Below are 13,792 nucleotides of genomic sequence, written 5' to 3'. Positions count from 1 at the left end.
AAATCTTTTTTTTTTTTTTTTTTTTTTTTTTTTTTAGAAATCTTCATCTTGATTAGTAAGTCAACATATACATACTGAAAAAATTTTCATATTGAATATTTTTAACTCTTAGCAAATATATGTTAAACATTTTCATCTTTTTATAATTTATTAGGCAAACATTTATGGAGTACCAGGCACTGTGCTAAGTGTTGAGGACAAAAAAATGTACACATGTTCTCTGCCATTAAAGTTCTCATAGTCTTTTGGGGAAGATATGTTTACATGAGAGGATTATAGTAAATGAGATAAGTATAGTGATAGAAGCATGTGTTTGGAGAAGTTCACAGAAAACGGTATATGATTTTTATCTTGGGTCTTGAAAAATTGCTAAGCAGAAAAAGTGGGAAATCACATTATCATTTGAGGGATTGGCATTAGCAGATGAGTGGAATCATAAGAGCTTGGTGTACTTGAGAGGAGGTAGGTTCAGTGGCTTCAGATTATGGACATAGTGTTCAGTTGATTTCAGATTGTGAATAAACCTCTAATGTATGTAATTTATCCTTTTTATTGGAAAGTAGATTTTAAAGATTTTATTATTAAAAAAGTCAAACAGACACCAGAAGTAAAGAGAACAGAAGGAATGCCCATTTAGATTCAGCAATTATCACATTTTGCCATATTTGCTTTATCTGTTTTTTCTTTTTCTATGCTGATGCATTAAAAAGGAACCAGGGGGGACGCCTGGGTGGCTCAGTTGGTTGAGCAGCTGCCTTCGGCCCAGGTCATGATCCCAGCGTCCTGGGATCGAGTCCCACATCAGACTCCTTGCTCGGCAGGGAGCCTGCTTCTCCCTCTGCCTCTGCCTGCCATTCTGTCTGCCTGTGCTCGCTCTCTCTCCCTCTCTCGCTCTGACAAATAAATAAATAAAATCTTTAAAAAAAAAAAAAAAAAGGAACCGGGGTGCCTGGGTGGCTCAGTGGTTAAGTGTCTGCCTTTGGCTCAGGTCATGACCCCAGGGTCCTAGGATCTAGCCCCACATCAGGCTCCCTGGTCTGTGGGAGGCCTGCTGCTCCTTCTCTCACTTCCCCCTGCCTGTGTTACCTCTCTCTCTGTCTCTCTGTCAAATAAATAAATAAAATCTTTTAAAAAATAAAATTAAATGAAAAGAGACTATCCCAGGTAGACATAATACCAGTTTACCCTTACGTACTTTAGTATGAGTAGCAAGTGAAAGTAGAGGAATAACATGAGTAGATCTTATTTTAGGGTAAATAACTCTCATAGCAGTATAACTCAAGGATAAGAGAGGAGGAAGGAAAAATGTCTAGGAGTATGTTGATATAGTTGAAAGAGGGAGCCTTTGTAGTTAAAATAGACCTGGCTTCCTATCATAGTTCTGCTGTTTACTAGCTGCATGATCTTAATATCTATGAGTATCAGTTTCTACACTTGTGAAATAGGCTGTAATATTTGCTATGCAGGGTGGGTATAAGAATTTAATGTACTATGTGGAATCTAAAATAAAAATGAATAAACAAAAAGCGCAATTAGACCTATAAATACATAGAAGAAATTGATGGTTGCAGAGGGAAGGTAGGTGGTGGAATGGGGAAAATGAGTGAAGGGGAGTGTGATATACAGGCTGCCAGTTACGGAATAAGTAAGTCATGGGATTAAAAGGCACCCCGTAAGGAATATAGTCAATGATATTTTACTAGGGTATGGTGAGCATAGTATAATGTGTAAACTTGTTGAATCATTGTGTTATATACCTGAACACCTGAAACTAATGTGACATGTGTCAACTATACTCAAAAGAATTTAACATATTAGTTTATGTCTCCCATTTTAGACAGATAAGAACCTGTTTGAGTAGTCTAGACTAGAGGTGATGGTGGTAACTCGGAGGAAGCGATACATTTTAATTACTGGTAATAGTAGTAGTAGTAGTAATGAGTTTGCAAAAAAGGCATATTTGAGGTTCATTTTATGAAATGGAGCCTGTTGGATAGAGAGTATAGCCTGTAGAATTAGAAGTGGAAGGAAGAGCACAGACAATGCAGCCAGGAGTGAATGGCATGCTTGAGGGAATAACCTGTATTTGCAAGTGACTGAAATACTGAGCATGCAATAGGAGGGAACTGATGGGAATAAAAGCTCAAAAGTCAGATTTTGACTCCACAGAGGTTTGTGCTGTGTTATTTGGTTTCAATAGTGTAAAGCTTTTACATTTCAGACTGTAAGATCCCCCCCTTTTTGGAGTTTAACTGATTGATTCAATTTGGGTAAGAGGTATTGGAGACTTGAAGAGGTAAAGGCTGGATAAAGAGAATGACATAACAGAAATATATTTTAGTTGCTCATTACTTTCAGTATAAAATCCATTTTTCTGGCACATAGTATATTGGTCCTTCTTCATCTAGCACTTATCTATCTCATTCTCTGGCCATGTTGAGTAGTTATCTTCCCTGAGGTTAAATACCCTCTTTCTTTTATGCCTTTTCATAAAGCAGTTCTCCTGGTCTTCTTCTGGTCAGTCTTTCAGATTTCAAAGTCATCTCAGTCAGTCACCAAATAAATTTTGTGAATGTTTACTATGTGCTGTGTACTCCCCTTTCTGGGAATTGTTCCTTATATAATGTTTTCCTTATATAATGTTGAATCTTATCTGTCTCTCTTGATATAGCCATAATTTTTTTTTTAAAGATTTTATTTATTTATTTGACAGACAGAGATCACAAGTAGGCAGAAAGGCAGGCAGAGAGAGAGGGGAAAGCAGGCTCCCCGCTGAGCAGAGAGCCCGATGTGGGGCTCGATCCCAGGACCCCGAGACCACGACCTGAGCTGAAGGCAGAGGCTCAAACCACTGAGCCACCCAGGCGCCCCGATATAGCCATAATTTTTGATTATTGCTCTATAATAAATCCTATATCAACTCAGTATGATAGCCCCTTGTTTACATATTTCCTTTACTAGTCTGTAAGCCCCTTGAGAATAGTGTATCACTTATTTCCATATTTGGACAGTGCTTAGCACAGTGCCCAATTAATGAAAAGTTATTGAATAAATCAGTAAATAATAAATGAATAGATTCTAGAATGTGGCTGTAGCATAAATATGTTAAGGAAGTATGTGTTTGAACCTTATTTAGTCACCTGGCCAAAGTATAATATCTGAAAAAATGTGTAGTGGCATATGAGCCTGGAAAGAAAGTAAAGCCTATGCCATGGATGGGTCTTATGTGCCATGTTTTGAACTTCTGAATTTATTTTGAAAGCCCCCCCAAAAAAGACAAGTTTATAAATTTAACATAGATAACACTAACAGCATTTATAACACAATTGTAAGTGTACTAAAATGATCTGGGTGGTTGGTTATTCTTTATACTTTTGCATCTTCTCCGGAAAAATATTTATCGACCTTAAGCTTTATTATTTATATCAACCAATTTTATTTTTCTTCTAGTGCCTATGTTGAAAAATACCTACTGGAGAAGTCCAGACTCGTTTATCAAGAGCATAATGAACGGTACATATTTTTCTTACTATAATTAGATCAAGTTAACATTTGTATTAATCAGATCAACTTTTAGGATGTTTGTATATTATGACCTTTAATTCAGCTTAACACCATGCATTGCTTTCCATATAATTGCTATTTCTGTCATGAGCAGAACGTTGTACTTTTTCAGAGGCTGCTAGAAGGCTTTTTAAATAAGTACAAACATACCTTGTTTTATTGCGCTGCACAGATACTGCGTTTTTTTTTAACAAATTGGTTTGTGTTGAGCAAGTCTTTGGCACATTTTCCAACAGTCTTTGATCACTTTGTATCTATCTGTCATATTTTGGTAATTCTTGCAATATTTCAAACTTTTATATTATTATTATATTTGTTATTATGATCTGTGGTCCGTGATTATAACTGGCTGAAAGCTCAGATGATGGTTAGTATTTTTTAGCAATACTGTGCTTTTTAAATTAAGATGTGTATGTTGTTTTTTAGACATAATGCTATTGCACACGTAAGAGACTGAAGTGTAGTGTAGACATAACTTACCTGCACTGGGAAACCAAGAAAATTATTTGCCTCATGTTACATTGAGATTTGCTTTATTGTAGTAGTCTGGAACTGAACCCACAAGATCTCTGAGGCATGCCTGCATGTGGAACTGTTAACTTTTCTAAATTCTAGGCAAACTGTCCGAACAGAAAACGTGACTCAGGTCTTTATCTGACTGCTTTTCGTGAGCATTGTGTCTTCAGACTTTTTCCCATGCCTTATTATTCTGTTTCTAATTTGAGAAAATTTTTAATAAAGCACTTACTTTCATTATATTATAATGAGGTATACAGGACTTCAGAGATTATATATGTAACTTCCTACAGATTAAGAAACCTAATGTCAGGGGGAAAAACCCCCCAAGTGTCAGAGAGATAAATGATTTCCTTCATGCTGCAATGAGAAAAATTCAGAGCCAGAGTTTGAAGTTAAAGAGAGACCTACATTCAAATCTTGAATATGGCTTTGGCATCTCATTTAACTTTTCTGCTTCTTTGATATTTATTCCCATTTTACAGATAGAAAACTGTCTTAGAGTTGTCTAGAGAAATAAATGAAATAACATTTATAAAGTGCTTATTGTGGCCCTTATACATAATTATATTCAGTAATTGATAGCTAACATTATCTAATGAATAAGACCAGGTTAGGACTAGAACTCAAGACTTTCCTGTTCTTTTTTTTTTTTTTTTGTGGCTAGCAGATGAGGAAATCTAAATTAGAGGGTTGTTTTTTTTTTTTAAATGAAGGTAAGAGAGTTTTAGAAAGGAAATAACTTCATGAAGTTTTGTAGAGTTAACAGATACTGCTATTAGAAGGTTGTTAGTAACTTCTTCCAACACATTTTAATGAAGTGGTGGGAAAGGTTATTAGTAACTTCTTCCAACACATTTTAATGGAGTGGTGGGGATATAGCATGGTTTCAAAGAATCACGGGAGGTGAAGATTCAGAACTTAAAAACTGATTGTCTGTTTTGCTCGATTCTTTGTGAATGGATGTGTAATATTTAACGGTGTGTTGCTGAATGTGGATTGCTAGTATTTTGTTGAGGATTTTTTGTGTCTGTATTCATAAGGGATATTGCTACAAGGTGTTTTGTTTTGTTTTCCCTCCTGTTGTCTTTGTTTGGTCTTGGTATTAGGATAATACTGGTTCATAGAATGAGATGGAAAAGTTTGGGAAGGATTGGGTTGATTCTTTTTTAAATGTTTGCTAGAATTTGCTAGTGAAGCCATCTTATTCTGGGTTTTTATTTGTGGCGAATTTTGATTACTGATCCAAACACTTTAGTTATTATACATCTCTATAGATTTTCTGTTTCTTCTTTAGCCAGGTTTGGTAGTTTTTATCATTCTGGGAATTTTTTCATCTAGGTCATCTAATTTATTGGGGAAAAATTGTTTATAGTATTCCCTTAAAACAATTTTTATTTCTGACAGGTAATAATGTTCCCTCTTTTGTTCCTGAATTTGAGGTCTACTCCTGTCTTTGGGCTGCTGTAACAAAATACCTCAGTCTAGGTAGTTTACAACAGAAATTTATTTCTCATAGTTGTGGAGGTTGGGAAGTCCAAGATCAAGGTGCCAGTATGGTTGCATTCTGATTAGAGCTCTTCCTGGTTCATAACTCATACCTTCTTGCTTGGTCCTCATAGGGTGGAATGGGTTAGGGAACTCTGGAATCTCTTTTATAAAATCACTAATCCCATTCATGAGGACTCCACTGTCATGATCTAATCAACCTCCAAAGGCCCCACCTCCTAATATCATTACCTTTTGGGGTTAGGATTTCAACATAGGACTTTGAGGGTTACAAATTGAGACCATAGCAATCTCCCCCACCTTTTTTATCAGTTTAGATAAGAATGTGTTAATTTTGTTGATTTTTTTTTTTTTTTTTTTTTTTTAAGATTTTATTTATTTGTCAGAGAGAGAGGGAGAGAGAGCGAGCACAGGCAGACAGAATGGCAGGCAGAGGCAGAGGGAGAAGCAGGCTCCCTGCAGAGCAAGGAGCCTGATGCGGGACTCAATCCCAGGACGCTGGGATCATGACCTGAGCCGAAGGCAGCTGCTTAACCAACTGAGCCACCCAGGCATCCCAATTTTGTTGATCTTTTAAAAGGACCAAGTTTTGGTTGATTTTTATTTTCTTACTGTTCCCTATTTTATTTCTCTTCTCATGCTTATCACTTCTGTTTGCTTTGGGTTTAGTTTGCTCTTTTTTAAAATTAAAAAAATTTTTTAGTTTCTTAAGGTGAATGGTTAGCTACGAGTTCCTTCTGTTTTACTATGGGTTTGCAGCTCTAAAGACCTGTTTTAACTCTTTAATGGTTCCCATATTTTGGCAAGTTGTGGTGTGGTTTTTATGTATCTATTTTCTTATTTCCTTTTTGATTTCTTCTTAGAACCCATTTTTATTTAGGAGTGTATTTTTGAATTTCCATGTATTTGTGCATTTTGGAAATTTCTGTTACTGACTTCTGATTTCATTGTAAGATCATCAGAGAATATAGTTTGTATGATTTCAGTTGCCTTACATTGAGACTTGTCATAGAGTTAAACATTTTTTTTTTAAGATTTTATTTATTTATTTGACAGAGAGAGATCACAAGGCCGGCAGAGAGAGAGGGAGGGAGAGAGGGAAGCAGGCTCCCTGCTGAGCAGAGAGCCCGATGCAGGACTCGATCCCAGGACCCTGAGATCATGACCCGAGCCGAAGGCAGCGGCTTAACCCACTGAGCCACCCAGGCGCCCGAGTTTAACATTTTTTAATCTGGAGATTGTTCCATTCTCCAGTGTTGAGAAAATATGTATCCTGCTGTTGGATGGAGTATTCTGTAGATGTGTTTTAGGTGCAGTTGGTTTTTAGTATTTTTCAAGTTCTCTTTTTCCTTATTGATCTTTTATCTTGTTACGGTTCTTTTCATTATTGAAAGTAAGTGTTGAAATATCTCAGTACTATTGTTGAATTGTTTTTTATTTTTCTTTTTTCAATTCTTTCAGTTTTTGTTTTATGTATTTTGGGACTCTGTTTTTATATGCATTTACATTTAGAATTGTTTTATCTTTCTGATGAATTGGCCCTTTTGTCATTATAAAATGTCCTTTGCATCTAGCAACAATTTTTGTCTATTTTGTTTGATGTTAGTATAGATACTTTAGTTTTCTTTTGGTTATTGTCTGCATGGTATTTTTTCCATCCTTTTAGTTTCAACCTATTTGTATCTTTGAGTCTATAGTGTGTCTACTGTAGATAGCATGTAGTTGGATTTTCTTAATTCATTCTGCCAGTTACTTACCTTGGAATTCATTTATACTTCATGTAATTGCTAGGATAGGATTTATGAATGTTATCTTGCTATTTGTTTTACGTATTTTTTAATGATGTTTTAGTCCCTCTATTCTATTACTGCCTTGTTTTGTATAAATAGATGTTTTCTGGTGTACCGTTGGCATTTCTTTAATTAAATATTTCTTGAGTTATTTCCTTAATTGTTGCCTTGGCAATCATAGTTAATATTTTAGCAGTCTTGTTTGGATTAATAACTTAATTTTGGTAATATACAAGTAACTTTGCTCCTATGTAGTTCTGTTCCTTTCCTCTTCTTTTGTAGTATTAAAATCATATAAATTACATCTTTATAACAGTAGACCCATCAATACAGATTAGTCGTTACTGTTTTTTGTTGGTGTCTTTGAAATAAGACGGAAAAAAGTTGAAGACAAAAAAATGAGTTTATATTATCTTGTATATTTAGCCACATAGTTATCTATACTAGTGCTGTTTATTTTTCCATGTTTAACTGAAAATTGTCTAGTTTCCTTTGTTTTCAGCTAGAAAAAGTGCCTTTAGCCTTTCTTTGTGGGGCCCATCTGCTAGCTGTGAAGTCTCTTAATTTTTTTTTTTTTAAGGATTTTATTTATTTATTTGACAGAGATCACAAGTAGACAGAGAGGCAGGCAGAGAGAGAGAGGGAAGTAGGCTCCCTGCTGAGCAGAGAGCCTGATGTGGGACTTGATCCCAGGACCCTGAGATGATGACCTGAGCCGAAGGCAGCGGCTTAACCCACTGAGCCACCTAGGCGCCCCCAAAGTCTCTTAATTTTTGTTTATCCGGGACTATCCTAATTTCTCCTTTATTTTTGAAGGATGACTTTGTTGGGTGTATAATTTTTTTTTTAATCACAGTGCAGTTTTAAAAAAATTAACATATAATGTATTGTTTGTTTCAGGGGTACAGCTCTGTGAGTCATCAGTCTTACACAATTCACAGCACTCACCATAGCACATACCCTCCCCAGTGTCCCTCACCCAGCCACACTATCCCTCCCACACCCTCCCCTCCAGCAACCCTCAGTTTTTTTCCTGAGATTAAGAGTCTCTTGTGATTTGTCTCCCTTCTGGTTTCATCTTGTTTCATTTTCCCTCCTTTCTCCTATGATCCTCTGTCTTGTTTCTCAAATTCCAGCTGATAATCTTTTATTAGGAATCCTTGATAAGGCATGTCTTCTAAGTGTGGATCTCTTTAAGCTTTTCTCACTTGGAGTTTGTTGAGTTTCTTGAATGTGCAGGTTTTTTCATCAGATTTGGGGAGTTTGGGGTCATTATTTTTTCAGATATTGTTTTTGCTCCTTTCCTCTCCTTTAGGGACTCCTTTTGTGCCACAGATACCTGAGGCCTGTTCAGTTTTCTTCATTCATTTTTCTTTCTTTCTCTCTCTCTTTTTTTTTTAAAGATTTTATTTATTTGACAGAGAGACCACAAGTAAGCAGAGAGGCAGGCAGAGAGAGAGAGGGGAAGCAGGCTCCCTGCTGAGCAGAGAGCCCAATAGGGGACTCAATCCCAGGACCCTGAGACCATGATCTGAGCTGAAGGCAGAGGCTTAACCCACTGAGCCACCTAGGTGCCCTCATTTTCCTTTCTCTTCAGACTCGTTTCAAGAGCTGTCTTCAGGTTCCCTGATGCCTTCTTCTGCCCACTCATATCTGTCACTGAGTGCCTCTAGATAGTTTTTCATTTTAGTTATTATGTATTTCAACTCTCTAATTCCTCTTTAATTATTTTTAAATAAGTTCTATATGTTTATGATAGTCTCTTTGATGAGACATCATTCTCATACTTCAGTTGTTTAAACGTGGTTTCCTTTAGTTCTTTGAACATACTTAAAACAGTTGATTAAAAATCTTGTGTACTGGGGCGCCTGGGTGGCTCAGTGGGTTAAAGCCTCTGCCTTTGGCTTGGGTCATGATCCCGGGGTCCTGTGATGGAGCCCTACATTGAGCTTTCTGCTCAGCGGGGAACCTGCTTCCCCCCCCCTTTCTGCCTGCCTCTCTGCCTACTTGTGATCTCTCTTTGTCAAATAAATAAATAAAATCTTAAAAAAAAAAAAATCTTGTGTACTAAGTAATGCCTGGGCTTCCTCAAGGATGGTTACTTCAAGATCAGCCAGAGATGAGAGTTCAGTACCTTCTCTGGTCTTTGCTGAGAAGGTGTGAAGCCCTGGGCACATCCGCAGCCTTATGCATCCACATGGCCTTCTAGATTCCCAGGAATGTATTGGGAGCTTTTAAAACCCTGTGTGGAGATCACATTTCCCTTTAAATTTTTTGATTAGCCTACTGTTTCCCCAACATTTATCCATTGGTTCATGTAGCTGACATAGTAAAAAATTGCCAATAGTTTTCCATACCTTCCCCTGGGGAAAAGATTTTCACACTGGCTTAACTCTGAGTCAGGTCATTAAAGACAGTTTTAAACATGGCGTCTTCCAGGGAACCACCAGATAGTTCAAGTGATGTTTCTCGGGGAATGACGTTCTGAACCAGCTCCAACCCTCTTCTGCCCTCTTGTGATGGCTGCCAGGCTTTTGGTTTTCATCATGATTGTAACCTATTGGTTTTGAAGGCCACCCTGGATTTGGTGAATAGAAGATGGATTGGGGCACATTAAATGGCAACAAAGGTTGCATTTTTAACTGAGATTGAACTGTTTTTCTTATGTAAACACTCCTTGGATTGCTATAAGCTTTTGGTTAATTTTCAGAGTTCTGACAAAAGTTGTTTCAGACAAGTTTGCTGTTTTCTAATTTGTCTTATGGAGGAGAGAATTTTCAGAGGTCTTACTTTGCCATATAGCAGCCTTCACCCCTCTCTTTTGAATTTAGCATCCAAAACATCATTTTACTTTATAGTACCTAAAATATTGAACTTACTACCCCTTATTGAAAAATGAAACAAAATTGAAACATTTTACTACTTAATGTTTGTTCTTTTTTCTGTTAAATGATAACTGTAGATGGTGTTCATTATAAAGCCATACTCTTTGTTTCCAACAGGAACTATCATGTATTTTATTACCTCCTGGCAGGAGCAAGTGAAGAAGAAAGATTAGCATTCCATCTTAAACAACCAGAAGAATATCATTATCTCAATCAGGTGAGAGTTCCTGAAATGTATTTTGAAATGTAGGGCATTATTAAATTTTACTTCTTGAGAAAAGTTTTTTTCGTAATACTTTGTTCTCCAAACCCATTAATGGATATTAACTAGCATTTTCATACAGGCAGTCTAAAAATTTATGTGATGTGCTTCTCAAATTTAAAAATTATTATTAACCATAAGAGTTGGAAGGGTTTAGTTATATGTGTACCCTTTGCTTTTTGTGAGACTCTTTCAGAGAAAAATAAACTGTTTATATATGTACCTGCTTGTTAGAAAAATGAATTGGTCTTTCCAAAGTGGTTTACCTTTTAAAGACAAGAGCATGTTCAGTGTTACTAATAATTAATGTTTCCCCTTTGCATGGGATTACCTGAAACCTCTTTTATATGTTTTGAAGTCTAATACATATACCTCTTTGCATGATATTGTGATACTAACTTAGAGTATGATTGTTTTTATAATTTAGCAAATGATCCTGTTCAAATGAAATTCATCATATCTTTCTGTGAAACTCAAAATTCACTCCTAAATTTCCATAATAAGGAAAGTTTTTCATTACAGTGGTTTCTCCAATTTTACTATTTCTCATTAATAAAAATTCTAGAACCAATATTAATGGAATTGGTATGACAGTAGATCACTTAAATAACAGACTGTCTTTTTTTTTTTCTTTTTTTTTTTTAATTTGAGGCAAGATGTAATATCCATGGAGATAAATGCCTTTATGGTAACTTAAAAAATCCTTATGAAGCTTTTGTAAGGAAATTGACATTTTGATGATGGTTCAAAGGCTGTAGTATGTATTTAAGGTTATGAAAGTAGCATCTTAGAGTTTTCCCAAGATAGAGGATGCTATGTAATTGGTATTTCTTAATTTCAAAACTACATATTTATATGAACCAATAAAACTGTATTTATATATCAATTTCAAAATTATTTAAATTATCACTTCTTGATAAAATACTAGGCATTTCTACTGTATAAAATTATGTATATTTAAAAAAATCATTGATTTAGCTTCTGAGATTTTTCTTTTCCCTGTTAAATGCTTTGGAGATATTTGGATGATTAAATTTCCTTTTTAAAAACTAATAATTGCTCATAAATGAGCTGATAGTCCCGAGCTTATTACTCTTCTTCCAGATATTTTTTTTGTTATCAGTGGCCATACCATGCATATTGTTGCCATAAAGTAGTCAGTATTAATAGAATATGAGACTGAGCAGTTAATACAAATCTCAGAGTCACTGAAAAACAGGAAATACGGATTGGTTGTAATAATACATGATCTCCCAGAATCTGAATGTTTACCTAGTTGTTTCTTGTTTTATGCTGCTGTACAAAATAACTCTCTTTGGGTAGCAGCACAGTGCTGCTATACTACATCTAAGAGATGATTAGAGAAGAATGATAACCATTACTTTTACCTAACTAATCTGCCTTACTTTCAGATAACAAAGAAACCCCTCAGACAGAGCTGGGATGATTATTGCTATGACTCTGAGCCGGTCAGTACAAGTACCTAAATATTCTGTGTTCCTGTTAAAGGACCCTCACTCACCTTGCTCATTTGTACTTATTTCATGACTTAGAAAGAAAATCAGCTGAAATACAAAGAATCTAGGAAAGAAGAGAAAATAATGTTTAATTTCTTTGAACTGACTTTGTATGTGTATGGTTTGTGGTTTAAAAACCAGTCAGTTCACTTTAAAAAAATTTTTTTTTTAATTTGTTCTTATGTTGCTAATGTTTAGTCTATATTTATTTTGACAATAAATTGATTGCATTCCTGATGGATTCTTATGAACTACAGGGTTTTTTTTTGAGGTGTATTTTTTTTTTTCAGTGATTTTATTACTCACATGTTACGAGTAGTATGTAATGTTTATCTTAAAAAGGTATAGCCTTAAGGCATGTGGGTGGCTCAGTCATTTAAGCAGCTGCCTTTGGCTCAGGATATGATCCTGGGATTGAGCCCCATTTGGGGCTCCTTGCTCAGCAGGGAGCCTGCTTCTCCCTCTTCCCTGATTGTGCTCTCTCTCTCACTATCTCTCTCTCTGTGTCAAATAAAAAAATAAATTCATTAAAAAAAGGTATAGCCTTCCTGTTTTTGTGTCAGTTAACAGTAACAGTCTTTTCACAGGATGAATGCATGTACATTTTGAAAGTCTTTTAGTGGCAATAGAGGCTCTAGTCTTTATATAATTTTCCAAAAATTAAGAATTTAAATTCCTATAAATAAGATTATTTTATGTTTTAATTGAGTGATTTAAGGGCATAGATGATGTAATATAAAATGAACAGGTAAATTTAGCTTTCTTTTTATATTTTATAAGGACAAGTTTATAATCAAAGGACACAAAAAATGTTTTTTCTTCCCTTTGTAGTGAGGTCAGATGTAAAGGCTTAAATTAACATGCATTCATCTCTATCTATAAATTAACTAATGAACTAATTTATTAATTATTCCTTCTGGAAACATGTTTTAGTTCTTGCTTTAAATAACTGTGACTTTAATTTTTACTGTGTGTGATTACATACTCCACTAATTACAACACTAGACTGTTTCAGAGTTGAGAAGGATCAGAAATTATGGACTTTAATTTTTTCCTTCATACAAGGTTTAATTGCATTGTCTTTTCATTATATATCAAGTAATTTATGGTTTCAGATTTAACATTTTGGAAAACTTTAGAGATTTAAATTTATAGATTCTGATACATTTTAGTAGAAAAAATTTACACTGTTTTGCTGTTCTTGAGAAGCTTCCATCTTTCACCTGTTAACATCGAGTGACGGAGTCTCATTGGGAAGTAGGTAGGAGACTGATAAAACTCATATGGCAAATGTAAGACTTGATTGCCTGTACAGAACTTGTCATGGCATTATGAACTGATCTGCTGTTATTTAGACAGTCTTAGTTATGCTTCAGAGTTTGGGGTCTGAAGCAGACAGACCTGACTTGAATACTGGCTGATCCACTTACTAGTTTTTGAGAACCTGAGCAGGTCACGTAATTCTTTGTTTCCACCATCTATTTGATGAGATAAAAATGGTCTTTAACTTTTGTGAGAATTACATTAGACAATGCATCTAAACAGCTTGATAGAGTATTTAGTATTTAGTAAAGTATACAGTACATGTTCCCAGAGCTGCTGCCACCATCGATATCAACATTATCCATCTTTTCCTTAAAGAATTTTGTGGCCATAGTCCTTTATTTCCTTTGTATCTTTCATTAGCCTCTCATTTACTGTGTTTTCAATCTGTTAGTTGTTTGAACTTCTGATAATTTCTGTTGCCTT

The 13,792-nt window shown here is 35.3% G+C and overlaps 1 protein-coding gene across 12 annotated transcripts in view; it reads left to right on the top strand.

The window, feature by feature from the left end:
• MYO9A (myosin IXA) overlaps positions 1–13,792 on the top strand; it is a 305,854-nt gene that overhangs the window by 90,144 nt on the left and 201,918 nt on the right. For 11 of the 12 annotated variants that reach the window (XM_032864954.1, XM_032864953.1, XM_032864959.1 and 8 more), the window contains exons 4-6: positions 3,451–3,513; positions 10,382–10,481; positions 11,939–11,995. In XM_032864954.1, the coding sequence (XP_032720845.1) occupies positions 3,451–3,513; positions 10,382–10,481; positions 11,939–11,995 (220 nt within the window). The remainder of the gene's footprint in view (positions 1–3,450; positions 3,514–10,381; positions 10,482–11,938; positions 11,996–13,792) is intronic. The other variant, XM_032864958.1, reaches the window with a different exon arrangement.

The sequence above is a fragment of the Lontra canadensis genome, unplaced genomic scaffold, assembly GCF_010015895.1.
Source record: "Lontra canadensis isolate GAN:19392208 unplaced genomic scaffold, GSC_riverotter_1.0 scaffold28, whole genome shotgun sequence".
Taxonomy (NCBI): Eukaryota; Metazoa; Chordata; class Mammalia; order Carnivora; family Mustelidae; genus Lontra; species Lontra canadensis.
The sequence above is the reverse complement of the archived record's forward strand: the minus strand, read 5'-3'. Positions and strand labels throughout refer to the sequence as shown.